Source organism: Oncorhynchus gorbuscha, unplaced genomic scaffold (genome assembly GCF_021184085.1).
Source record: "Oncorhynchus gorbuscha isolate QuinsamMale2020 ecotype Even-year unplaced genomic scaffold, OgorEven_v1.0 Un_scaffold_761, whole genome shotgun sequence".
Lineage (NCBI taxonomy): Eukaryota > Metazoa > Chordata > Actinopteri > Salmoniformes > Salmonidae > Oncorhynchus > Oncorhynchus gorbuscha.
The window spans coordinates 126,613-154,200 of NW_025745798.1; the positions used below are offsets into that span (position 1 = coordinate 126,613).

At 48.9% G+C, this 27,588-nt stretch overlaps 1 protein-coding gene across 1 annotated transcript; it reads left to right on the plus strand.

Moving 5' to 3' along the window:
- Nucleotides 1–1,973: 1,973 nt before the first annotated feature.
- LOC124020079 (E3 ubiquitin-protein ligase pellino homolog 1-like) lies at nt 1,974–26,633 on the plus strand. The gene is made up of 8 exons (XM_046335489.1): nt 1,974–1,988; nt 2,252–2,259; nt 2,747–2,876; nt 4,689–4,790; nt 11,229–11,426; nt 11,730–11,918; nt 20,422–20,622; nt 24,497–26,633. The coding sequence occupies exons 1-8, from the start codon at nt 1,974–1,976 to the stop codon at nt 24,923–24,925; spliced, it is 1,272 nt and encodes a 423-aa protein (XP_046191445.1). The 3' UTR covers nt 24,926–26,633.
- The last annotated feature ends 955 nt before the right edge of the window (nt 26,634–27,588 follow it).

Genomic DNA, 27,588 nt, shown 5'->3' on the forward strand with positions numbered 1-27,588 from the left:
GCTTATGGCTGTTCCTCTATGTTGATGATACTCAGATACTTATGGCTGTCCCTCTATGTTGATGATACTCAGATACTTATGGCTGTTCCTCTATGTTGATGATACTCAGATACTTATGGCTGTCCCTCTATGTTGATCAAATCAAACTTTATTTGTTACATGCACGGAATACAAAAAAAGTGAACTTTACCATGAAATGCTTACTTACAGTTGGGTAGCTTGGATAAAAACGTGCCCAAATTAAGCCGTAGAAGCTAGAATATGCATGTAATTAGTACATTTGGATAGAAAACACTCTGAAGTTTCTAAATCTGTTTGAATGATGTCTGTGAGTATAACAGAACTCATATGGCAGGCCAAAAAACTGAGAAAAATCCAACCAGGAAGTGGGAAATCTGAGGTTTGTATACAGAATTTGATATTAGTTGTTTCACTTCCCAATGCTTCCACTGTTTTGAGGATTCTACTTTAAAGGAGGGGCTCATAAGGGCTCTTTGGTGAGTGGTCTGGCAGAGTGCCACAGCCTCGGTCTGGCGCGCTCACGTGAAAGGTAGCTACGTTCCACTTCTTTTGTACAGACAAAGGAATTGTCCGGTTGGAACATGAATGAAGTTTTATGTTAACATCCTAAAGATTGATTCCATACTTAGGTTGGCATGTTTCTACGGGCTGTAACGGGAACTTTTGAACTTTCGTCCGACGTTCGGTGCGACCTGAACGCGCTTTTGGATTTGTTTTCCAAACGCCTAGCAAAAGAAGATATTTGGACATAACTGATGGACATTATCGAACAAATCAAACATTTATGGTGGAACTGGGATTTACTGGGAGTGCATTTTGATGAAGATCGTCAAGGTAAAGTGAATATTTAAACTGCTATTTCTGAGTATGTTGACTACCCAATGACTACCCAATATGACGGGTGTCTTTTGGCTGCTTTGTTGTCTAAAGGCTGTACTCAGATTACTGCATGGTTTGCTTTCTCCGGTAAAGTTTTTTAAATCTGACACGACAGTTGCATTAAGGAGAAGTTTTCAAGCCCTGCCAAATCTGGCGAGTGTCAGAGCCGGTGTAGTAGGATTCAATCTTAACCGGTCTAGGACACAGCTCAGCTAACGGACTCGCCCCGCAATAAATCGTTGTTTTTTTCCATAATGTCCATTACTAGTGTCCAATTAGCACGTTTCGTTCACATGTCCAAAGCTGCCGCTGGTCCAGGCGAACTCGGACAAAAACTTCAAAAAGTTATTTTCCAGGTCGAATAAACTGGTCAAACTAAGTAGAGAATCAATCTTCAGGATGTTATTATCATATATATCCAATAATGTTCCAACCGGAGCATTCGTTTTGTCTACAGAGTAATGGAACGCATGGAGATATAATGACTGCTGCGTGTATCCAGGAACTGGCATTCTGCCTGACCAGTGACTCAAATAGCTGCTATCCCGGTCCCACATCCCTATAGGCTTCATTCCACGTTCTACTGACTGTTGACATCTAGTGGAAGGCTTAGGAAGTGCGAACAGATCCATATCTTATTTGGATGTGATTAGGCGATGACTTGAAAATCAACCAGCCCCAGAATTTCCACTTCCTGTTTGGAAGTTTCCTTGCCCTATGAGTTCTGTTATACTCACAGACATAATTCAAACAGTTTTAGAAACTTCAGAGTGTTTTCTATCCAATAGTTATAATAATATGCATATATTAGCAATCTAGGATAGAGTAGCAGGCAGTTCACTATGGGCACGCAATTCATCCAAAAAGTGAAAATGCTGCCCCTAACCCTAAAAGGTTAATACTATATTGACGCTTTGCTTGTGTGATGGTTCATCTGGGGGCATAGCATGATTTCTTCGGTTACGTCAGATTACTGACCCGCTCCTTGAAAGCAGCAGGTCTAGCCTTTAGCTTCGATGCAGATATTGCCTGTAATCCATGGCTTCTGGTTGGGATATGTACGTACGGTCACTATGGAGACGGTCACTGTGGGAACAATGTCGTCGATGCACTTATTGATGAAGCCGATGACTGAGGTGGTATATATTCCAGTCTGTGCAAGCAACTGGATGATACGAACTCAGATACTTATGGCTGTTCCTACGTTGATGATGACGTTGCTTCCTAGTCTCTTCGAGGTGGTTATTGTGGGTGGTGTTGTGTTTAAAGCACATGCAAGCACGCACACACGTGTGTTTTTGTGTACCTGCGTATGTTTGTGTGTGCTGACTCACTGTTTCCTGGTCTCCAGGCTGTCAGGTAGATGATTATAACAGTAGTGTTGGTCTCCAGGAGATGATTATAACAGTAGTGTTGGTCTCCAGGGAGATGATTATAACAGTAGTGTTGGTCTCCAGGGAGATGATTATAACAGTAGTGTTGGTCTCCAGGGAGATGATTATAACAGTAGTGTTGGTCTCCAGGAAGATGATTATAACAGTAGTGTTGGTCCTGGTCTCCAATGGAAAACAGTGATGAGATATCAGCAGAGCTGGATCACACACACTCATAGCTTAAACCTATCTGTAAATCTAGCCTTTGTACTCATGGGGACCTGGGAAATACTTTGGGGGATTTCCAGTACCCACAAAGATAACACACACACACACACACACACAAAAAAAAAAAATACAGGCATGTCTGTGAACTCACAGCAACTCCCCCTGCCTGCTCTAGGAACACTTCTTGCTTCCAACATGGCATCCTATCCCTTTGTTTATCTCTCTCTCTCTGTCTGTCTCTTTAGGTACAATGGCTCTCTCCCCAACGGTGATCGAGGCAGGAGGAAAAGCCGTTTCAGTCTGTCTAAGAGACCCAAGGCTAATGGGGTCAAACCCAGCACAGTGCACGCTGCCTGCACCGCACAGGCAGCTAAGGTAAGACACCCACACACACACACCCCCTACCAGTATCTCTTGTTGTGATGTGTGTGTTTTGTCTTATATTTGTATTTTTAATTCCAGCACCCTGTCCTTGCAGAGGCCTTTCTACCCTTGCAGGAGGCCTTTCTACCCTGGCCCTGCAGGGGCCTTTCTACCCTGTCCCTGCAGGGCCTTTCTACCCTGTCCCTGCAGGGGCCTTTCTACCCTGTCCCTGCAGGAGGCCTTTCCTACCCTGTCCCTGCAGGAGGCCTTTCTACCCTGTCCCTGCAGGAGGCCTTTCTACCCTGTCCCTGCAGGAGGCATTTCTACCCTGTCCCTGCAGGAGGCATTTCTACCCTGTCCCTGCAGGAGGCATTTCTACCCTGTCCCTGCAGGAGGCATTTCTACCCTGTCCCTGCAGGAGGCATTTCTACCCTGTCCCTGCAGGGAGGCCTTTCTACCCTGTCCCTGCAGGAGGCCTTTCTACCCTGTCCCTGCAGGAGGCCTTTCTACCCTGTCCCTGCAGGAGGCATTTCTACCCTGTCCCTGCAGGAGGCATTTCTACCCTGTCCCTGCAGGAGGCATTTCTACCCTGTCCCTGCAGGAGGCATTTCTACCCTGTCCCTGCAGGAGGCATTTCTACCCTGTCCCTGCAGGAGTGCATTTCTACCTGTCCCTGCAGGAGGCATTTCTACCCTGTCCCTGCAGGGAGGCATTTCTACCCTGTCCCTGCAGGAGGCATTTCTACCCTGTCCCTGCAGGAGGCATTTCTACCCTGTCCCTGCAGGAGGCATTTACCCCTGTCCCTGCAGGAGGCATTTCTACCCTGTCCCTGCAGGAGGCATTTCTACCCTGTCCCTGCAGGAGGCATTTCTACCCTGTCCCTGCAGGAGGCATTTCTACCCTGTCCTTGCAGGAGGCATTTCTACCCTGTCCTTGCAGGAGGCCTTTCTACCCTGTCCCTGCAGGAGGCCTTTCTACCCTGTCCCTGCAGGAGGCCTTTTACCCTGTCCCTGCAGGAGGCCTTTTACCCTGTCCCTGCAGGAGGCCTTTTACCCTGTCCCTGCAGGAGGCCTTTCTCCCCTGTCCCTGCAGGAGGCCTTTGTGTCCTTTGTTAGGCCGTCGTTGTATACAAGATTTTTTCTTAACTGACTTGACTAGTTAAATAAAGGTAATTTAAAAAAAAACGTGTAATTCAATTAAAAACCTACACACAACACCATAACACTCCTGCCTTGGTTAACAGTGGAAGTATGTGAACCATGCCTTTACGAACACACGGAACACCCTGGCTGTTTACGGCAGAGTTCAGTGTGAACTGACCAATGAAGGGCAGCAGAGAGATGTCCTACAAAGTGTGTGTGTCCTTGGAAACACATGTCTGTCTCTTAATTAAGTCTTTAAACAGGCCTGTTAAACCATGAGGCTGGGATTGTTGGGGACCATTTGGATTTGTGTGTGTGTGTGTGTGTGTGTGTGTGTGTGTGTGTGTGTGTGTGTGTGTGTGTGTGTGTGTGTGTGTGTGTGTGTGTGTGTGTGTGTGTGTGTGTGTGTGTGTGTGTGTGTGTGTGTGTGTGTGTGTGTGAGAGAGAGAGACACGTTTAGAACGCTACTTAGCAGATAGAAATATAACAAAAAGAGCTGAGGACAGAACCTTCTCTGTTCAACATTTCTATACTGATCGTTCCTCATTTCTCCATTCCTCCCCTGTCTCCGTCCTCCCTCCCTGTCTCTGTCCCTCCCTCCCTCTGTCCCTCCCTCCTTCTCTCTGTCCCTGTCTCTGTCCCCCCCTGTCCCCCCTCCCTCTGTCCCCCCTCCCCTCTCCAGGCTATCAGCAACAAGGACCAACACAGCATCTCCTACACGTTATCCAGAGGTCAGACTGTGGTGGTGGAATATACTCATGATAACAGCACAGACATGTTCCAGGTAACTACAAACTCATCCTTCTGGGCCCAGTTGCAGAAAACATCCTTAAGGACATTTTCTCTTAAACGTTCCTTCACTTTTAAGTCAGTTAGACAAAAAAAAACATTTTAAGGCAAATTTCCCCTCTTAAATGAAGTGAAAAAGTTTTGGGTGTCCGTGAGGTCTCTTTCTAAGTGCTTCATTCAGTATGGATATCAATGTAAACAGCGTTTTGTGGAGGGGACTGTTGCTTTCATTTGCCCACCAGCAGATGTGCAACTTAGTAGTGTTTCTGTTGTCTATACAAAATCCTCAGATATCAGTTAAATGATCCTACCTTTAAAAGCATAGATATACATTATAGTCGTATCAAGTGTAGGGTGTTATTTAGTCTGGATCATCAGGGTAAAGCACATCTGGAACGTTCTGTCTTCTGGGCTCCTTTCTGTTTTAAACAATAAGCCTGACCCCAGATCATCCCATGTTTGAGAGGGGATGGGGGGGAGAGGGGATGGGGGGACCTGTTAGGGCAGATCTGAGATTGTTACACTGCTTTGGTGCTCTTCACTCTTTCTACATGGTTCTACATTTACATTTACATTTAAGTCATTTAGCAGACGCTCTTATCCAGAGCGACTTACAAATTGGTGCATTCACCTTATGACATCCAGTGGGACAGTCACTTAACAATAGTGCATCTAAAACTTAGGGGGGGTGGGGTGAGAGGGATTACTTAACCTATCCTAGGTATTCCTTAAAGAGGTGGGGTTTCAGGTGTCTCCGGAAGGTGGTGATTGACTCCGCTGTCCTGGCGTCGTGAGGGAGTTTGTTCCACCATTGGGGGCCAGGGCAGCGAACAGTTTTGACTGGGCTGAGCGGGAGCTGTACTTCCTCAGTGGTAGGGAGGCGAGCAGGCCAGAGGTGGATGAACGCAGTGCCCTTGTTTGGGTGTAGGGCCTGATCAGAGCCTGGAGGTACTGAGGTGCCGTTCCCCTCACCGGGCAAGCACCATGGTCTTGAGCGGATGTTACAACTGGAAGCCAGTGGAGAGAACGGAGGAGCTGGGTGACGTCAGAACTCTTGAACACCAGACGGGCTGCGGCGTTCTGGATGAGTTGAAGGGTTTAATGGCACAGGCAGGGAGCCCAGCCAGCAGCGAGTTGCAATCCAGACGGGAGATGACAAGTGCCTGGATTAGGACCTGCGCCGCTTCCTGTGTGAGGCAGGGTTACTCTGCATGTTGTAGAGCATGAACCTACAGGAACGGGCCACCGCCTTGATGTTAGTTGAGAACGACAGGGTGTTGTCCAGGATCACGCCAAGGTTCTTGGCGCTCTGGGAGGAGGACACAATGGAGTTGTCAACCGTGATGGCGAGATCATGGAACAGTCCTTCCCCGGGAGGAAGAGCAGCTCCGTCTTGCCGAGTTCAGCTTGAGGTGGTGATCCGTCATCCACACTGATATGTCTGCCAGACATGCAGAGATGCGATTCGCCACCTGGTCATCAGAAGGGGGAAAAGGAGAAGATTAATTGTGTGTCGTCTGCATAGCAATGATAAGAGAGACCATGTGAGGTTATTAGGAGAGGGCCAGAACAGAGCCTGGGGGACACCAGTGGTGAGAGCGCGTGGTGAGGAGACAGATTCTCGCCACGCCACCTGGTAGGAGCGACCTGTCAGGTAGGACGCAATCCAAGCGTGGGCCGCGCCGGAGATGCCCAACTCGGAGAGGGTGGAGAGGAGGATCTGATGGTTCACAGTATCGAAGGCAGCCGATAGATCTAGAAGGATGAGAGCAGAGGAGAGAGAGTTAGCTTTAGCAGTGCGGAGCGCCTCCGTGATACAGAGGAGAGCAGTCTCAGTTGAATGACTAGTCTTGAAACCTGACTGATTTGGATCAAGAAGGTCATTCAGAGAGAGATAGCGGAGAGCTGGCCAAGGACGGCACGTTCAAGAGTTTTGGAGAGAAAAGAAAGAAGGGATACTGGTCTGTAATTGTTGACATCGGAGGGATCGAGTGTAGGTTTTTTCAGAAGGGGTGCAACTCTCGCTCTCTTGAAGACGGAAGGGACGTAGCCAACGGTCAGGATGGTTGATGTTGATGTGAGGTAAGGGGGAAGGTCTCCGGAAATGGTCTGGAGAAGAGAGGAGGGGATAGGGTCAAGCGGGCAGGTTGTTGGGCGGCCGGCCGTCACAAGACGCGAGATTTCATCTGGAGAGAGAGGGGAGAAAGAGGTCAGAGCACAGGGTAGGGCAGTGTGAGCAGAACCAGCGGTGTCGTTTGACTTAGCAAACGAGGATCGGATGTCGTCGACCTTCTTTTCAAAATGGTTGACGAAGTCATCTGCAGAGAGAGGGAGGGGGAGGGGCGGAGGATTCAGGAGGGAGGAGAAGGTGGCAAAGAGCTTCCTAGGGTTAGAGGCAGAAGCTTGGAATTTAGCGTGGTAGAAAGTGGCTTTAGCAGCAGAGACAGAGGAGGAAAATGTAGAGAGGAGGGAGTGAAAGGATGCCAGGTCCGCAGGGAGGCGAGTTTTCCTCCATTTCCGCTCGGCTGCCCGGAGCCCTGTTCTGTGAGCTCGCAATGAGTCATCGAGCCACGGAGCGGGAGGGAGGACCGAGCCGGCCTGGAGGATAGGGGACATAGAGAGTCAAGGGATGCAGAGAGGGAGGAGAGGAGGGTTGAGGAGGCAGAATCAGGAGATAGGTGGGAGAAGGTTTGAGCGGAGGGAAGAGATGATAGGATGGAAGAGGAGAGAGTAGCGGGGGAGAGAGAGCGAAGGTTGGGACGGCGCGATACCATCCGAGTAGGGGCAGTGTGGGAGGTGTTGGATGAGAGCGAGAGGGAAAAGGATACAAGGCAGTGGTCGGAGACTTGGAGGGGAGTTGCAATGAGGTTAGTGGAAGAACAGCATCTAGTAAAGATGAGGTCGAGCGTATTGCCTGCCTTGTGAGTAGGGGGGAAGGTGAGAGGGTGAGGTCAAAAGAGGAGAGGAGTGGAAAGAAGGAGGCAGAGAGGAAAGAGTCAAAGGTAGACGTGGGGAGGTTAAAGTCGCCCAGAACTGTGAGAGGTGAGCCGTCCTCAGGAAAGGAGCTTATCAAGGCATCAAGCTCATTGATGAACTCTCCGAGGAACCTGGAGGGCGATAAATGATAAGGATGTTAAGCTTGAAAGGGCTAGTAACTGTGACAGCATGGAATTCAAAGGAGGCGATAGACAGATGGGTAAGGGGAGAAAGAGAGAATGACCACTTGGGAGAGATGAGGATCCCGGTGCCACCACCCCGCTGACCAGACGCTCTCGGGTGTGCGAGAACACGTGGGCGGACGAAGAGAGAGCAGTAGGAGTAGCAGTGTTGTCTGTGGTGATCCATGTTTCCGTCAGGGCCAAGAAGTCGAGGGACTGGAGGGAGGCATGGGCTGAGATGAACTCTGCCTTGTTGACCGCAGATTGGCAGTTCCAGAGGCTACCGGAGACCTGGAACTCCACGTGGGTCGTGCGCGCTGGGACCACCAGAGTAGGGTGGCCGCGGCCACGCGGTGAGGAGCGTTTGTATGGTCTGTGCAGAGAGGAGAGAACAGGGATAAACCGACACATAGTTGACAGGCTACAGAAGAGGCTACGCTAATGCAAAGGAGATTGGAATGACAAGTGGACTACACGTCTCGAATGTTCAGAAAGTTAAGCTACGTAGCAAGAATCTTATTGACTAAAATGATTAAAATGATACAGTACTGCTGAAGTAGGCCAGCTGGCAGTGGGTGCGTTGTTGACACTACACTAATCAAGTCGTTCCGTTGAGTGTAATAGTTTCTGCAGTGTTGCTATTCGGGGGCTAGCAGGCTAGCTAACAGTGTTGTTTACGTTACGTTGCGTTAAAAGAACGACAATAGATGGCTAGCGAACCTAGAAAATCGCTCTAGACTACACAATTATCTTTGATACAAAGACGGCTATGTAGCTAGCTAAGTAGCTAGCTACGATCAAACAAATCAAACCGTTGTACTGTAATGAAAATGAAGTGAAAATGTGATACAACCTGTGAATGCGACCGGGTAGTTGAGTTCTATACAGAAGACGTTGGCTAGCGTTGGCTAGCTGTTGGCTAGCTAGCAGAGAATAACTACCATATATTTTGAACATTTAGGCAGTTAGGTGAAAAGGGCATTTGGCATGTCGCCGTGATGTCAGACTCTGGTGCTGCGGTCCAGTTTTAAATATGCTAAACCATAGTTTGTGACATCACAATGTCGCCACCATCAACGATCGCTGTCACACATCGATAGACGATAAAATCTTAGTCACCCAACCCTAGTGTATTGCACATCTTTTAACCAGGGCCCATAGGGCTCTGTAGTGCACACTATTCCCTAAGTAGTGCACTTCTTTTGACCAGGGCCCATAGGGCTCTGTAGTGCACACTATTCCCTAAGTAGTGCACTTCTTTTGACCAGGGCCCATAGGGCTCTGTAGTGCACACTATTCCCTAAGTAGTGCATTTCTTTTGACCAGGGCCCATAGGGCTCTGTAGTGCACCCTATTCCCTAAGTAGTGCATTTCTTTTGACCAGGGCCCACAGGGCTCTGTAGTGCACCTATTCCTATATCCCCAGGGCCCAAAGTAGTGCACTTTCCCCTTTTGACCAGGGCCCATAGGGCTCTGTAGTGCACACTATTCCCTAAGTAGTGCATTTCTTTTGACCCAGGGCCCATAGGGCTCTGGTAGTGCACCCTATTCCCTAAGTAGTGCATTTCTTTTGACCAGGGCCCTAGTTGTAGTGCACCCTATTCCTAAGTATGTATCCCCCTATGACCAGGGCCAAGACTGTTCCACCTGTACACCAGGTTGTTCCCCTCTAATCAGGGACTGATTTTGACCTGGGACACCAGGTGGGTGATTCCCCTCCCTAATCAGGGACTGGTTTAGACCTGGGACACCAGGTGGGTGATTCCCCTCTAACCAGGGACTGGTTTAGACCTGGGACACCATTGTTCCCCTCTAATCAGGGACTGGGACCTGGGACACCAGGTGGGTGATTCCCCTCTAATCAGGGACTGGTTTAGACCTGGGACACCAGGTGGGTGATTCCCCTCTAACCAGGGACTGGTTTAGACCTGGGACACCAGGTGGGTGATTCCCCTCTAATCAGGGACTGGTTTAGACCTGGGACACCAGGTGGGTGATTCCCCTCTAACCAGGGACTGGTTTAGACCTGGGACACCAGGTGGGTGATTCCCCTCTAACCAGGGACTGGTTTAGACCTGGGACACCAGGTGGGTGATTCCCCTCTAACCAGGGACTGGTTTAGACCTGGGACACCAGGTGGGTGATTCCCCTCTAACCAGGGACTGGTTTAGACCTGGGACACCAGGTGGGTGATTCCCCTCTAACCAGGGACTGGTTTAGACCTGGGACACCAGGTGGGTGATTCCCCTCTAACCAGGGACTGGTTTAGACCTGGGACACCAGGTGGGTGATTCCCCTCTAACCAGGGACTGGTTTAGACCTGGGACACCAGGTGGGTGATTCCCCTCTAACCAGGGACTGGTTTAGACCTGGGACACCAGGTGGGTGATTCCCCTCTAACCAGGGACTGGTTTAGACCTGGGACACCAGGTGGGTGATATTAATGATCAGGTAGAACAGAAAGGCTCCGGACCTCGTAGGGTCAGAGTTGAATATCCCTGCCCTGTATAGTGCACTACTTTTTAACCAGGGGCCATAGGGCTCTGTAGTGCACCCTATTCCCTAAATAGTGCACTTCTTTCAACCAGGGGCCATAGGACTATTAGGGAATAGGGCGCCATTTGGGACCTATGCATATTCTTACATATTTACGTGAATGTATTGGCTTGTGTTTGTACTTTCAAATGTGTTGTGTGTTAACTAGTTACAGTATGAAGTTAGTTAGTCTTGTCTGAGTCAGAATGACCCATAGGGCAGGAGCCTGTTTCTGTGAGGCAGTCTGAAGTACATGTAAACCCCCTTGATAAGACATTAGTTATGAGCATAAATAACATACTACCTGTTTTGAATGGAATTAGATTTAAATCGACCTGTGCAGTCAATGTCTCTAAACACATTTACGTCCTCTGTCTTTCTCTCTCCTCAGTTCTCTCTCTCTGTCTGTCTCCCACATAAAGTCAACCTACTTGTAACATATTGTCTTTCTCTCTCCTCAGTTCTCTCTCTCTCTCTGTCTGTCTCCCACATAAAGTCAACCTACTTGTAACATATTGTCTTTCTCTCTCTCCTCTCTCTGTCTGTCTCCCAGTTCTTTCTCTCTCTCTCTTCTCTCTATTGTCTGTCTCCCACATAAAGTCAACCTACTTGTAACATATTGTCTTTCTCTCTCCTCAGTTCTCTCTCTCTCTCTGTCTGTCTCCCACATAAAGTCAACCTACTTGTAACATATTGTCTTTCTCTCTCCCACCGTTCCCCACCCTCCCTCCTCCTGTCAGATTGGTCGTTCCACAGAGAGCCCTATAGACTTTGTGGTAACCGACACGGTGGCAGGGAGCCAGAGTAACTCAGACACCCAGTCAGTCCAGAGCACCATCTCTCGCTTCGCCTGCCGTGTCATGTGTCAGAGGACGCCCCCCTACACCGCACGCATCTACGCTGCTGGCTTCGACAGCTCCAAGAACATCTTCCTAGGGGTGAGTGGGGAGGGGGTGAGTGGGGAGGGGGTGAGTGGGGAGGGGGTGAGGGGGAGGGGGAGTGGGAGGGGGAGGGGTGAGTGGGGAGGGGAGGGGGGGGGGGTGGGGAGGGGGTGTGGGGGGATGGGGGAGGGCAGGTGTGTGTGTGTGTCACTAAAATGAAAATGGGGGGGATTTTCACCTCCCTCTTTGATTTGTTAAAATGTTCAGAAAGGTACATGCATACCACACAGTACAGTAAATCTTGACACGAAATTAACAATTTACTTTCTATTTCCCTCTAACCCCCCCCTCCCCCGTCAGGAGAAGGCGGCTAAATGGAAGACGTGTGACGGTCAGATGGACGGTCTGACCACCAACGGCGTGCTGGTGATGCACCCTCGCCACGGCTTCACGGAGGACTCCAAACCGGGTGTCTGGAGAGAAATCTCCGTCTGCGGTAACGTCTTCACCCTCCGAGAGACCCGCTCCGCTCAGCAGCGGGGCAAGATGGTGAGACACACACACACAGGGCAAGATGGTGAGACACACACACACAGGGCAAGATGGTGAGACACACACACAGGGCAAGATGGTGAGACACACACACACACACAGGGCAAGATGGTGAGACACACACACACACACAGGGCAAGATGGTGAGACACACACACACACAGGGCAAGATGGTGAGACACACACACACACAGGGCAAGATGGTGAGACACACACACACACACACACAAGATGGTGAGACACACACACACACAGGGCAAGATGGTGAGACACACACACACACAAGATGGTGAGACACACACACACACACACACACACACACACACACACACACACACACACACACACACACACACACACACACACACACACACACACACACACACACACACACACACACACACACACACAGGGCAAGATGGTGAGACACACACACACACAGGGCAAGATGGTGAGACACACACACAGGGCAAGATGGTGAGACACACACACACACAGGGCAAGATGGTGAGACACACACACACACAGGGCAAGATGGTGAGACACACACACACACACAGGGCAAGATGGTGAGACACACACACACACACACAGGGCAAGATGGTGAGACACACACACACACACACACAGGGCAAGATGGTGAGACACACACACACACACAGGGCAAGATGGTGAGACACACACACACACACAGGGCAAGATGGTGAGACACACACACACACAGGGCAAGATGGTGAGACACACACACACACACAGGGCAAGATGGTGAGAGAGCCGCCCCCTAACTAAGTGACATTTAATGTTTCACCTGACCGCCACTAGTGCTCCCAAGTCAAAAGTCCACTGGTCTCGTTAATAAGTGTTTAAAAAATAAAGTTTCCCAGCGCAGACTTCCTCAAGGCCTCGCCACACCGGTTGGGAACCACTGATCTACAGAATGCCACAGGAAAATGACCTCCTGTGTAAAGTAGTGCAGTCACCTACCTTCCCTGGTCCCTCCTGTGTAAAGTAGTGCAGTCACCTACCTTCCCTGGTCCCTCCTGTGTAAAGTAGTGCAGTCACCTACCTTCCCTGTTCCCTCCTGTGTAAAGTAGAGCAGTCACCTACCTTCCCTGTTCCCTCCTGTATAAAGTAGTGCAGTCACCTACCTTCCCTGTTCCTTCCTGTATAAAGTAGTAAAGTCACCTACCTTCCCTGTTCCCTCCTGTATAAAGTAGTGCAGTCACCTACCTTCCCTGTTCCCTCCTGTATAAAGTAGTGCAGTCACCTACCTTCCCTGTTCCCTCCTGTATAAAGTAATGTAGTCACCTACCTTCCCTGTGCCCTCCTGTATAAAGTAATGCAGTCACCTACATTCCCTGTTCCCTCCTGTATAAAGTAATGTAGTCACCTACCTTCCCTGTGCCCTCCTGTATAAAGTAATGCAGTCACATTAATAAATAAACCTCCACACAGCTGCAGGGTGCAGTAATGCAGTCACATTAAAACCTCCACACAGCTGCAGGGTACAGTAATGCAGTCACATTAAAACCTCCACACAGCTGCAGGGTGCAGTAATGCAGTCACATTAAAACCTCCACACAGCTGCAGGGTGCAGTAATGCAGTCACATTAATACCTCCACACAGCTGCAGGGTGCAGTAATGCAGTCACATTAAAACCTCCACACAGCTGCAGGGTACAGTAATGCAGTCACATTAAAACCTCCACACAGCTGCAGGGTGCAGTAATGCAGTCACATTAATAAATAAACCTCCACACAGCTGCAGGGTGCAGTAATGCAGTCACATTAATACCTCCACACAGCTGCAGGGTGCAGTAATGCAGTCACATTAAAACCTCCACACAGCTGCAGGGTGCAGTAATGCAGTCACATTAAAACCTCCACACAGCTGCAGGGTACAGTAATGCAGTCACATTAATACATCCACCCAGCTGCAGGGTGCAGTAATGCAGTCACATTAAAACCTCCACACAGCTGCAGGGTGCAGTAATGCAGTCACATTAAAACCTCCACACAGCTGCAGGGTGCAGTAGTGCAGTCACATTAATACATCGACACAGCTGCAGGGTGCAGTAATGCAGTCACATTAAAACCTCCACACAGCTGCAGGGTACAGTAATGCAGTCACATTAAAACCTCCACACAGCTGCAGGGTGCAGTAATGCAGTCACATTAAAACCTCCACACAGCTGCAGGGTGCAGTAATGTCATGGGGAAGAAGAACAATACCACTTCATAATTTATCCTGAATTTAAAGGGGCAATCTACAGCTTAAACAAAACCCAAGTGTCACCCGTTACTGATGTGGTAAACAGCCGAGGGAGGGGCTGGAGAAATAGAACCACTCATGTTCACAGACAGAGTTATGGATACGAGGACTGACCATCCATGATGTCCAACGTATGTTTTGAGGCTATACGGTGTTTGTTTACATTTACGTTGTTTACAAACAGCGAAGGATAACAAGCTTATATTTGGAATTCTGATGAGGTACGACAGTTGAACTAAGCTAATTAGGCACTTTATAAGTTATATTCTTCAAGACTCAATGGTTATTATATAAAACAAAAATATGTCAAATGTACGTACAGTATCAATCACAGATTGCTCCTTTTTAATCTGCAACTTTTCAGCTCCAAATGAAGAATCCTGGTAAGCCTTAGCAAGACCCCTTTACTGGTCAAAACATTTTTTTAAGGAAAAAGGCTAACTTAGGACAAGAACATGTTTAGGCCTTTGTCTTCTCCTTGACATGTCTTAGGTTTAGTGTGAATGTCAGTGATTTGAGGCTGTAGCCTATGGCAGTATACCCAGCCTGTAGTTGATTTGAGTCTGTGGCCTATGGCAGTATACCCAGCCTGTAGTTGATTTGAGTCTGTGGCCTATGGCAGTATACCCAGCCTGTAGTTGATTTGAGGCTGTAGCCTATGGCAGTATACCCAGCCTGTAGTTGATTAGAGGCTGTGGCCTATGGCAGTATACCCAGCCTGTAGTTGATTTGAGGCTGCGGCCTATGGCAGTATACCCAGCCTGTAGTTGATTAGAGGCTGCGGCCTATGGCAGTATACCCAGCCTGTAGTTGATTAGAGGATGCGGCCTATGGCAGTATACCCAGCCTGTAGTTGATTAGAGTCTGTGGCCTATGGCAGTATACCCAGCCTGTAGTTGATTAGAGGCTGTGGCCTATTGCAGTATACCCAGCCTGTAGTTGATTAGAGGCTGTGGCCTATGGCAGTATACCCAGCCTGTAGTTGATTTGAGGCTGTAGCCTATGGCCCAGCCTGTAGTTTATTTGAGGCTGTAGCCTATGGCAGAATACCCAGCCTGTAGTTTATTTGAGGCTGTAGCCTATGGCCCAGCCTGTAGTTTATTTGAGGCTGTAGCCTATGGCAGTATACCCAGCCTGTAGTCGATTTGAGGCTGTAACCTATGGCCCAGCCTGTAGTTGATTTGAGGCTGTAACCTATGGCCCAGCCTGTAGTTGATTTGAGGCTGTAGCCTATGACCCAGCCTGTAGTTGATTTGAGGCTGTAACCTATGGCCCAGCCTGTAGTTGATTTGAGGCTGTAACCTATGGTCCAGCCTGTAGTTGATTTGAGGCTGTAACCTATGGCCCAGCCTGTAGTTGATTTGAGGCTGTAACCTATGGCCCAGCCTGTAGTTGATTTGAGGCTGTAACCTATGGCCCAGCCTGTAGTTGATTTGAGGCTGTAGCCTATGACCCAGCCTGTAGTTGATTTGAGGCTGTAACCTATGGCCCAGCCTGTAGTTGATTTGAGGCTGTAACCTATGGCCCAGCCTGTAGTTGATTTGAGGCTGTAGCCTATGGCAGTATACCCAGCCTGTAGTTGATTTGAGGCTGTAACCTATGACCCAGCCTGAAGTTGATTTGAGGCTGTAGCCTATGACCCAGCCTGAAGTTGATTTGAGGCTGTAGCCTATGACCCAGCCTGAAGTTGATTTGAGTCTGTAACCTATGGCCCAGCCTGTAGTTGATTTGAGGCTGTAACCTATGGCCCAGCCTGTAGTTGATTTGAGGCTGTAACCTATGGCCCAGCCTGTAGTTGATTTGAGGCTGTAGCCTATGACCCAGCCTGTAGTTGATTTGAGGCTGTAACCTATGGCCCAGCCTGTAGTTGATTTGAGGCTGTAACCTATGGCCCAGCCTGTAGTTGATTTGAGGCTGTAACCTATGGCCCAGCCTGTAGTTGATTTGAGGCTGTAACCTATGGCCCAGCCTGTAGTTGATTTGAGGCTGTAACCTATGGCCCAGCCTGTAGTTGATTTGAGGCTGTAGCCTATGGCAGTATACCCAGCCTGTAGTTGATTTGAGGCTGTAACCTATGACCCAGCCTGAAGTTGATTTGAGGCTGTAGCCTATGACCCAGCCTGTAGTTGATTTGAGGCTGTAGCCTATGGCCCAGCCTGTAGTTGATTTGAGGCTGTAACCTATGGCCCAGCCTGTAGTTGATTTGAGGCTGTAACCTATGGCCCAGCCTGTAGTTGATTTGAGGCTGTAACCTATGGCCCAGCCTGTAGTTGATTTGAGGCTGTAACCTATGGCCCAGCCTGTAGTTGATTTGAGGCTGTAACCTATGGCCCAGCCTGTAGTTGATTTGAGGCTGTAACCTATGGCCCAGCCTGTAGTTGATTTGAGGCTGTAACCTATGGCCCAGCCTGTATTGATTTGAGGCTGTAGCCAGCCCAGCCTGTAGTTGATTTGAGGCTGTAACCTATGACCCAGCCTGAAGTTGATTTGAGGCTGTAGCCTATGACCCAGCCTGAAGTGATTTGAGGCTGTAGCCTATGACCCAGCCTGAGTTGATTTGAGTCTGTAACCTATGGCCCAGCCTGTAGTTGATTTGAGGCTGTAACCTATGGCCCAGCCTGTAGTTGATTTGAGGCTGTAACCTATGACCCAGCCTGTAGTTGATTTGAGGCTGTAACCTATGGCCCAGCCTGTAGTTGATTTGAGGCTGTAACCTATGACCCAGCCTGTAGTTGATTTGAGGCTGTAACCTATGGCCCAGCCTGTAGTTGATTTGAGGCTGTAGCCTATGGCCCAGCCTGTAGTTGATTTGAGGCTGTAACCTATGGCCCAGCCTGTAGTTGATTTGAGGCTGTAACCTATGACCCAGCCCAGCCTGACCCAGCCTGAGTTGATTTGAGGCTGTAACCTATGGCCCAGCCTGTAGTTGATTTGAGGCTGTAGCCTATGGCCCCAGCCTGTAGTTGATTTGAGGCTGTAACCTATGGCCCAGCCTGTAGTTGATTTGAGGCTGTAACCTATGGCCCAGCCTGTAGTTGATTTGAGGCTGTAGCCTATGGCAGTATACCCAGCCTGTAGTTGTACATTTAGATAGTAGTATTTACAGGATATATGACAGTACGTGTCTATGTTAAATGGGAAGTGACTGGTTCTGTGTGTGTGTGTGTGTGTGTGTGTGTGTGTGTGTGTGTGTGTGTGTGTGTGTGTGTGTGTGTGTGTGTGTGTGTGTGTGTGTGTGTGTGTGTGTGTGTGTGTGTGTGTGTGTGTGTGTGTGTGTGTGTGTGTGTGTGTGTGTGTGTGTGTGTGTGTGTGTGTGTGTGTGTGTGTGTGTGTGTGACCGTCGGTCAGTAGAGGACTCCGTCCACCAGGCAGGTGACTGGGGAAAACAGAAGAGGTCAACACTGCAGCATAGTGTCCTACAGTATGCCCTTCACACACATGCACAGACCATCCACACAGATATGCACATGCAGAAATGTTCTCACACACACACCACCAGAACCCAGTGCCAGTGGGCCTGTTTGTCCTTCCCCAGTCTGAGTGTTCAGGGTTGAAGTGATTGTAATTAAGGATAGACCCATAGGAGAACACACTCACACCCTCCCCAGGGCCTGGAGTCCTTACAGTATGTGTTGATAAAAGTCTGCCTTGATTTATAATGAGAGTGTGACATGATTAATGTGTGTGTGTGTGTGCAGGAGATGCCAGTGTGTGTTTGAGACAGGATGTGAGTTTGGTGTCGTGTTTGAGACAGGATGTGAGTTGGGTGTAGTGTTTGAGACAGGATGTGAGTTGGGTGTAGTGTCGTGTAAGAGACAGGATGTGAGTTTAATGTCTTGTTTGAGACAGGATGTGAGTTGGGTGTAGTGTCGTGTAAGAGACAGGATGTGAGTTGGGTGTAGTGTTTGAGACAGGATGTGAGTTGGGTGTAGTGTCATGTAAGAGACAGGATGTGAGTTTAATGTCTTGTTTGAGACAGGATGTGAGTTGGGTGTAGTGTCGTGTAAGAGACAGGATGTGAGTTGGGTGTAGTGTCGTGTAAGAGACAGGATGTGAGTTGGGTGTAGTGTTGTGTAAGAGACAGGATGTGAGTTGGGTGTAGTGTCGTGTAAGAGACAGGATGTGAGTTGGGTGTAGTGTCGCGTATGAGACAGGATGTGAGTTGGGTGTCGTGTTTGAGACAGGATGTGAGTTGGGTGTCGCGTAAGAGACAGGATGTGAGTTGGGTGTAGTGTCGCGTAAGAGACAGGATGTGAGTTGGGTGTAGTGTCTCGTTTGAGACAGGATGTGAGTTGGGTGTAGTGTCGCGTTTGAGACAGGATGTGAGTTGGTTGTGTTGTCGTGTTTGAGACAGGATGTGAGTTGGGTGTCGTGTTTGAGACAGGATGTGAGTTGGGTGTCGTGTAAGAGACAGGATGTGAGTTGGGTGTCGTGTAAGAGACAGGATGTGAGTTGGTTGTGTTGTCGTATTTGAGACAGGATGTGAGTTGGGTATAGTGTCGTATTTGAGACAGGATGTGAGTTGGTTGTGTTGTTGTGTTTGGGACAGGATGTGAGTTGGGTGTCGTGTTTGAGACAGGATGTGCGTTGGGTGTCGTGTAAGAGACAGCATGTGAGTTGGGTGTCGTGTAAGAGACAGGATGTGAGTTGGGTGTCGTGTCGTGTAAGAGACAGGATGTGAGTTGGGTGTCGTGTAAGAGACAGGATGTGAGTTGGGTGTCGTGTCGTGTAAGAGACAGGATGTGAGTTGGGTGTAGTGTCGTGTTTGAGACAGGATGTGAGTTGGGTGTCGTGTAAGAGACAGGATGTGAGTTGGGTGTCGTGTAAGAGACAGGATGTGAGTTGGGTGTCGTGTAAGAGACAGGATGTGAGTTGGGTGTAGTGTCGTGTTTGAGACAGGATGTGAGTTGGGTGTCGTGTTTGAGACAGGATGTGAGTTGGGTGTCGTGTTTGAGACAGGATGTGAGTTGGGTGTCGTGTTTGAGACAGGATGTGAGTTGGGTGTCGTGTTTGAGACAGGATCTGAGGTGTGTGTGTGTGTGTGTGTGTGTGTGTGTGTGTGTGTGTGTGTGTGTGTGTGTGTGTGTGTGTGTGTGTGTGTGTGTGTGTGTGTGTGTGTGTGTGTGTGTGTGTGTGTGTCAGTAATGTGTACCAGCTCTCCAACCTCCATACAGAGATGTGGAGAACAGATGGGCTAGCCTGCCATCTACAGGGCTAAACGAGACACTACACCCCTTCAACACTGCTCCTTAACAGTACTCAGAGATGCACAAAGTAAACAGCAATATTATCCGGTCCATTTCCTCAACAACTAAGAGCGTTGAAGCGCGCGGCTAAACTTCTCCGCTGTTTTGGTCCCGTAGCTCACACCTTGTAGCAGCGTGAAGAGCACCTGTGTACATGCACAGATAGTGTGTGTGACTGAGAGAGTGGAGTCATGCACAGATAGTGTGTGTGACTGAGAGAGTGGAGTCATGCACAGATAGTGTGTGTGACTGAGAGAGTGGAGTCATGCACAGATAGTGTGTGTGACTGAGAGAGTAGAGTCATGCACAGATACTCAGTGTGACTGAGAGAGTGGAGTCATGCACAGATAGTGTGTGTGACTGAGAGAGTGGAGTCATGCACAGATACTCAGTGTGACTGAGAGAGTGGAGTCATGCACAGATAGTGTGTGTGACTGAGAGAGTGGAGTCATGCACAGATAGTGTGTGTGACTGAGAGTCATGCACAGATAGTGTGTGACTGAGAGAGTGGAGTCATGCACAGATACTCAGTGTGACTGAGAGAGTGGAGTCATGCACAGATAGTGTGTGTGACTGAGAGAGTGGAGTCATGCACAGATACTCAGTGTGACTGAGAGACTGGAGTCATGCACAGATACTCAGTGTGACTGAGAGAGTGGAGTCATGCACAGATACTCAGTGTGACTGAGAGAGTGGAGTCATGCACAGATACTCAGTGTGACTGAGAGAGTGGAGTCATGCACAGATAGTCAGTGTGACTGAGAGAGTGAAGTCATACATTGTACTCATCTCAATATCTGCTCTGCTATTCGTGGCAACGTCATATCGCTGAGTCTGTTTACATTTTGTTAAAGTGTAATCATTTGAAAGTTTTGAAAGTAGGTTTAATGTGTGATGTTACTTTAATGCAAGTTCTGATGAAATGACGCGTATTGTTGTGTATATTGTTGCGTGTTTTGAAGATTGTCCCCTCTCCCCTCAGGTAGAGGCAGAGAGTCAGGAGCTGGTGGATGGCTCTCTGATAGACCTGTGTGGAGCCACGCTGCTGTGGCGCACGGCCGAGGGCCTGAGCCGCACCCCCACCATCAAACACCTGGAGGCGCTACGTCAGGAGATCAACGCAGCCCGGCCCCAGTGTCCCGTCGGCTTCAACACCCTGGCCTTCCCCTCCATGAGACGCAAGGCGAGTTCCCTCCCTAATACAATGACAATACAATAGAAAATATGCCGCCCCCCCAAATGCACATGCTCTTATCCAAAGCAACTTACAGCAGTTATACAGCAGTTATTACATACATTTTCCTATTGGTTGCCCCAGCGGGAATCAAACTGGTGTTGATGGCACCATGCTCTATCAACTGAGCCAGACATTTAGTCATTTAGCAGACTCTCTTATCCAGAGTCACTACAGTAGTGAGTCATTTAGCAATAATAATAATATATGCCATTTAGCAGACGCTTTTATCCAAAGCGACTTACAATCATGTGTGCATACATTCTACGTATGGGTGGTCCCGGGAATCGAACCCACCAGACTCTCTTATCCAGAGTCACTACAGTAGGGAGTCATTTAGCAGACTCTCTTATCCAGAGTCACTACAGTAGGGAGTCATTTAGCAGACTCTCTTATCCAGAGTCACTACGGTAGGGAGTCATTTAGCAGACTCTCTTATCCAGAGTCACTACAGTAGGGAGTCATTTAGCAGACTCTCTTATCCAGAGTCACTACAGTAGGGAGTCATTTAGCAGACTCTCTTATCCAGAGTCACTACAGTAGGGAGTCATTTAGCAGACTCTCTTATCCAGAGTCACTACAGTTAGTGGCTAGGTGGGACAACCACATCTCAGTCATAGTCAGTACATTTCTCCTTAATAAAGTAGCAATCAGTAAAGTCAGAGCTACTAGGGAAAGACCAGTTGTAGAGAAGGCAGAAGGGGGTTTCTGTAGGGAAAGACCAGTTGTAGAGAAAGACCAGTTGTAGAGAAGGCAGCAGGGGGTTTCTGTAGAGAAAGACCAGTTGTAGAGAAGGCAGCAGGGGGTTTCTGTAGAGAAAGACCAGTTGTAGAGAAGGCAGCAGGGGGTTTCTGTAGAGAAAGACCAGTTGTAGAGAAGGCAGCAGGGGGTTTCTGTAGAGACCAGTTGTAGAGAAGGCAGCAGGGGGTTCTGTAGAAAGACCAGTTGTAGAGAAGGCAGCAGGGGGTAGGTTTCTGTAGAGAAGGCAGCACCAGAAAGACCAGTTGTAGAGAAGGCAGCAGGGGGTTTCTGTAGAGAAAGACCAGTTGTAGAGAAGGCAGCAGGGGTTTCTGTAGAGAAAGACCAGTTGTAGAGAAGGCAGCAGGGGGTTTCTGTAGAGAAAGACCAGTTGTAGAGAAGGCAGCAGGGGGTTTCTGTAGAGAAAGACCAGTTGTAGAGAAGGCAGCAGGGGGTTTCTGTAGACCAGTTGTAAAGAAGTTGTAGAGAGTTGTAGGCAGGCAGGGGGTTTCTGTAGAGAAAGACCAGTTGTAGAGAAGGCAGCAGGGGGTTTCTGTAGAGAAAGACCAGTTGTAGAGAAGGCAGCAGGGGGGTTTCTGTTTGTAGAGAAGGCAGCAGGGGTTTCTGTAGAGAAAGACCAGTTGTAGAGAAGGCAGCAGGGGGTTCTGTAAGGAAAGACCAGTTGTAGAGAAGGGGGTTTCAGCAGGGGGGCAGCAGGGGTTTCTGTAGAGAAAGACCAGTTGTAGAGAAGGCAGCAGGGGGTTTCTGTAGAGAAAGACCAGTTGTAGAGAAGGCAGCAGGGGGTTTCTGTAGAGAAAGACCAGTTGTAGAGAAGGCAAGGGGTTTCTGTAGCAAGGGGAGAAGGCAGCAGGGGGTTTCTGTAGAGAAAGACCAGTTGTAGAGAAGGCAGCAGGGGTTTCTGTAGAGAAAGACCAGTTGTAGAGAAGGCAGCCAGTTGGGAAGGCAGCAGGGGGTTTCTGTAGAGAAAGACCAGTTGTAGAGAAGGCAGCAGGGGGTTTCTGTAGAGAAAGACCAGTTGTAGAGAAGGCAGCAGGGGTTTCTGTAGAGAAAGACCAGTTGTAGAGAAGAGAGCAGGGGGTTTCTGTAGAGAAAGACCAGTTGTAGAGAAAGACCAGTTGTAGAGAAGGCAGAGGGGAGAAGGCAGCAGGGGGTTTCTGTAGAGAAAGACCAGTTGTAGAGAAGGCAGCAGGGGGTTTCTGTAGAGAAAGACCAGTTGTAGAGAAGGCAGCAGGGGGGTTCTGTAAGGAAAGACCAGTTGTAGAGAAGGCAGCAGGGGGTTCTGTAGAGAAAGACCAGTTGTAGAGAAGGCAGCAGGGGGTTTCTGTAGAGAAAGACCAGTTGTAGAGAAGGCAGCAGGGGTTTCTGTAGAAAACCAGTTGTAGAGAAGGCAGCAGGGGTTTCTGTAGAGAAAGACCAGTTGTAGAGAAGGCAGCAGGGGGTTTCTGTAGAGAAAGACCAGTTGTAGAGTAGAGAAGGCAGCAGGGGGTTTCTGTAGAGAAAGACCAGTTGTAGAGAAGGCAGCAGGGGGTTTCTGTAGAGAAAGACCAGTTGTAGAGGAGGCAGCAGGGGTTTCTGTAGAGAAAGACCAGTTGTAGAGAAGGAAGCAGGGGGTTTCTATAGAGAAAGACCAGTTGTAGAGAAGGCAGCAGGGGTTTCTGTAGAGAAAGACCAGTTGTAGAGAAGGCAGCAGGGGGTTTCTGTAGAGAAAGACCAGTTGTAGAGAAGACAGCAGGGGGTTCTGTAGAGAAAGACCAGTTGTAGAGAAGGCAGCAGGGGGTTTCTGTAGAGAAAGACCAGTTGTAGAGAAGGCAGCAGTGGGGTTCTGTAAGGAAAGACCAGTTGTAGAGAAGGCAGCAGGGGGGTTCTGTAGGGAAAGACCAGTTGTAGAGAAGGCAGCAGGAGGTTTCTGTAGAGAAGGCAGCAGGGGGTTTCTGTAGAGAAAGACCAGTTGTAGAGAAGGCAGCAGGGGGTTTCTGTAGGGAAAGACCAGTTGTAGAGAAGGCAGCAGGGGGTTTCTGTAGAGAAAGACCAGTTGTAGAGAAGGCAGAAGGGGGTTTCTGTAGGGAAAGACCAGTTGTAGAGAAGGCAGAAGGGGGTTTCTGTAGGGAAAGACCAGTTGTAGAGAAAGCAGCAGGGGGTTTCTGTAGGGAAAGACCAGTTGTAGAGAAGGCAGCAGGGGGTTTCTGTAGAGAAAGACCAGTTGTAGAGAAGGCAGAAGGGGGTTTCTGTAGAGAAAGACCAGTTGTAGAGAAGGCAGCAGGGGGTTTCTGTAGAGAAAGACCAGTTGTAGAGAAGGCAGAAGGGGGTTTCTGTAGAGAAAGACCAGTTGTAGAGAAGGCAGCAGGGGTTTCTGTAGAGAAAGACCAGTTGTAGAGAAGGCAGCAGGGGGTTTCTGTAGGGAAAGACCAGTTGTAGAGAAAGGCAGCAGGGGGTTTCTGTAGGGAAAGACCAGTTGTAGAGAAGGCAGCAGGGGAAGGCAGCAGGGGGGTTTCTGTAGAGAAAGACCAGTTGTCAGCAGGGGGTTTCTGTAGAGAAAGACCAGTTGTAGAGAAGGCAGCAGGGGTTTCTGTAGAGAAAGACTGTAGAGAAAGACCAGTTGTAGAGAAGGCAGAAGGGGGTTTCAGCCAGTTGGGAAGGCAGCAGGGGGTTTCTGTAGAGAAAGACCAGTTGTAGAGAAGGCAGCAGGGGGTTTCTGTAGAGAAAGACCAGTTGTAGAGTAGAGAAGGCAGCAGGGGGTTTCTGTAGAGAAAGACCAGTTGTAGAGAAGGCAGCAGGGGGTTTCTGTAGAGAAAGACCAGTTGTAGAGAAGGCAGCAGGGGGTTTCTGTAGAGAAAGACCAGTTGTAGAGTAGAGAAGGCAGCAGGGGGTTTCTGTAGGGAAAGACCAGTTGTAGAGAAGGCAGCAGGGGGTTTCTGTAGAGAAAGACCAGTTGTAGAGAAGGCAGCAGGGGGTTTCTGTTCTATATGTTTTCTGATGTATCCAGGTGTTGTTGCTGTATGTGTTGCTGGTGACTCATCCATTCTCCCCTTATGGGATTACTTACGATGTATCTCATCTACTGTAGGACACCCCAGATGAGAAGCAGCCGTGGGTCTATCTCCAGTGTGGCCACGTCCATGGTTACCACAACTGGGGAAGCCACCGGGACAGAGACAGGCTGGACAGAGACAGGCTGGACCGGGACAGGCTGGACCGGGACCAGGAGGAGAGGGAGCAGGGCTGGAGCAGGGAGTGTCCTATGTGTCGAGCCACTGGGCCGTACGTTCCCCTCTGGTTGGGCTGCGAGGCAAGCTTCTATCTGGACACGGCTCCGCCCACCCACGCCTTCTCACCGTGTGGTCACGTGTGTTCCGAGAAGACTGCTGTGTTCTGGAGTCAGATCCCGCTGCCGCACGGAACACACACCTTCCACGCCTCCTGTCCCTTCTGCGCCCAGCAACTGAGTGGCGAGCAGGGATACGTTAGACTCATCTTCCAGGGCCCTCTCGACTAGGGGGACTATTTGTCCTTGGTCGGAACTACTTTCCTTTTGGTCTCAAAGGAACGACGCTTAGAACCTCCAACTGCCTGGGATTTTGGGGCGGGGGGGGATTTCTGGAATGTTCTCTCCGTTTCTGTTTGTCTCTCTGTGCTTTTAAGTGACCTTTTCTACTTTTGATTTTTATTGGGAATGAAAACAAAGATTTCTATATTTTCATGTGAAACAAGAAGAGAAAGAAACCAACACTACTGGGTGATATCATTTAGTTTTCTGAAAGAACTGTAAACTGTATTTATCTATTATACTAACATATGACCACACATGGGTTTATTCTCCTTTACTGTTGCAATATCCATCCGTATACGTCTTTAAGACTTCAAGTCCTTTATTTCTGCCCAGACTTCATAGTAACTCAACCAGAAAATGAAGATAAAGCTACATTAGTTGTCCTCCTTTACTCTTCTTGGTCAATGTGCTTCACTTCAATACTCTTTTTAACATTTTTATTGTGCTATTAGACTATAATAATCGAAGCAGAACGGAAGCAAACAGGAAGGGACCTACCTCCATTTGTCTAATGAGAAACGTTTGTTTTCCGTTTTGCTACGGTATGCAGTAATGAGTACGACCAAGGTGTGTTTTGGGGGTTCAGTTTAGTGTATAGTGGTATGCGTCGTCGTCGTCCCCCCCCCCCCCCCCCCCATCATCATGGATCTATTGAGTATCCATGACAACGTCCTGTCGTATTGTAACCTCTGTGTTGTCTGTCTGATGGAGAGTTCTGGCTGTGTGTAAGGGGGGTGAAGTTTCCCCTAAGTACAGATCTAGGATCTGCTTCTCCTCCCCCAATCCTAACCTTAACCATTAGTGGGGAAAATGTGAAACTGACTTAAGATCAGCATCTAGGGGCAACTCTACCCAACACCGTGTTATAACTGTTCATTTTTTCCCACAAGGCATTGCCATGACCTTTCACAGTTGAAGCAATAGATTTGGATGCAGACTTCCTACTTTTCGAGCAACCTGGGGTTTGTAGTCCCGTGAGTGAGTATGACAGACAGCCTTTTCTGACGGTCTTCTCCCTTCAAAGCACAGGAGTAGAAACCAACAAGCCCAAACTGATGTGATGTAGTCGTTGGAGAGGTGTGTGAGCAAATTGTAGTGGTTCCTCATGCGTGAGCTAGAGCCTCTGTGTATGTTCTGATACTCTGCTCTGATTGGTTCGATAGATTGACAGCTATGTGATTGCTGTCTGTAGTTGTGATTGAGTGTTGAACACACACACACTGTTGCCTGTGTAAAGACAGACCGGTCATGTTGAATGTCATTCTCTTCTTGAGTATCTAGACGTCACGATCATTCTGAATGAAACAGTATTTATATGGACAAAATACCTCAGTGTAAAGTAGTCCTGAACTTCAACCTTCAGGATTCAGTGGTGTAGGGGGACGGCATTACATAGTATTTGTCTATGGATGGTATTTGATCATGTTTTCACTGTATGGGTGTGTATTTAGTGTACAGTATTTTGTGTGTGTGTTGTATTGTATACAGAGGTATCTCCACTGCTATCTGAATCTGACTGATACTCACCTCAGGGAGAACACACACACCTCTGTCTGCCGTATAGACACACCACACACACACACCTCTGTCTGCCGTATAGACACTCCACACACACACACACCTCTGTCTGCCGTATAGACACTCCACACACACACACACCTCTGTCTGCCGTATAGACACTCCACACACACACACACACCTGTCTGCCGTATAGACACTACACACACACACCTCTGTCTGCCGTATAGACACTCCACACACACCTCTGTCTGCTGTATAGACACACACACACACACACCCCTGTCTGATCTATAGACACACCACACACACACCCCTGTCTGATCTATAGACACACCACACACACACACACACCCCTGTCTGATCTATAGACACGCACACACACCTGTCTACCGTATAGACACACACACACCTGTCTGCCGTATAGACACACCACACACACACACACACACACCTGTCTGCCGTATAGACACACCACACACACACACCTCTGTCTGCTGTATAGGCACACCACACACATACACACACACCCATGTCTGATCTATAGACACACACACTCCTCTGTCTGCTGTATAGACACACCACACACATACACACACACCCATGTCTGATCTATAGACACACACACTCCTCTGTCTGCTGTATAGACACACCACACACACCTCTGTCTGCCGTATAGACATTCAAACAGACACTCCTTTGTCTGGCCCATAGACGTCCTAACAGACACTCCTCTGTCTGGCCCATAGACGTCCTAACAGACACTCCTCTGTCTGGCCCATAGACGTCCTAACAGACACTCCTCTGTCTGGCCCATAGACGTCCTAACAGACACTCCTCTGTCTGGCCCATAGACGTCCTAACAGACACTCCTCTGTCTGGCCCATAGACGTCCTAACAGACACTCCTCTGTCTGGCCCATAGACGTCCTAACAGACACTCCTCTGTCTGGCCCATAGACGTCCTAACAGACACTCTCTCCTTGCAACAGACTTCAGAGGATACCTCATCAGTAGTTAAAGGTGTCTGTCTTGTCTTCTACAGCCCACTGTCCACAGTCTCATGTTTATACTCTATGTAAGTACGCAACA

Bases quoted from the DNA above. Each gene is read 5' to 3' on its own strand.
- LOC124020079 (XM_046335489.1), top strand. The intron at 2,877-4,688 runs GTAAGACACCCA...TCCCCTCTCCAG, and splicing joins GCACCGCACAGGCAGCTAAG to GCTATCAGCAACAAGGACCA. The intron at 20,623-24,496 runs GCGAGTTCCCTC...CATCTACTGTAG, and splicing joins TCCCCTCCATGAGACGCAAG to GACACCCCAGATGAGAAGCA.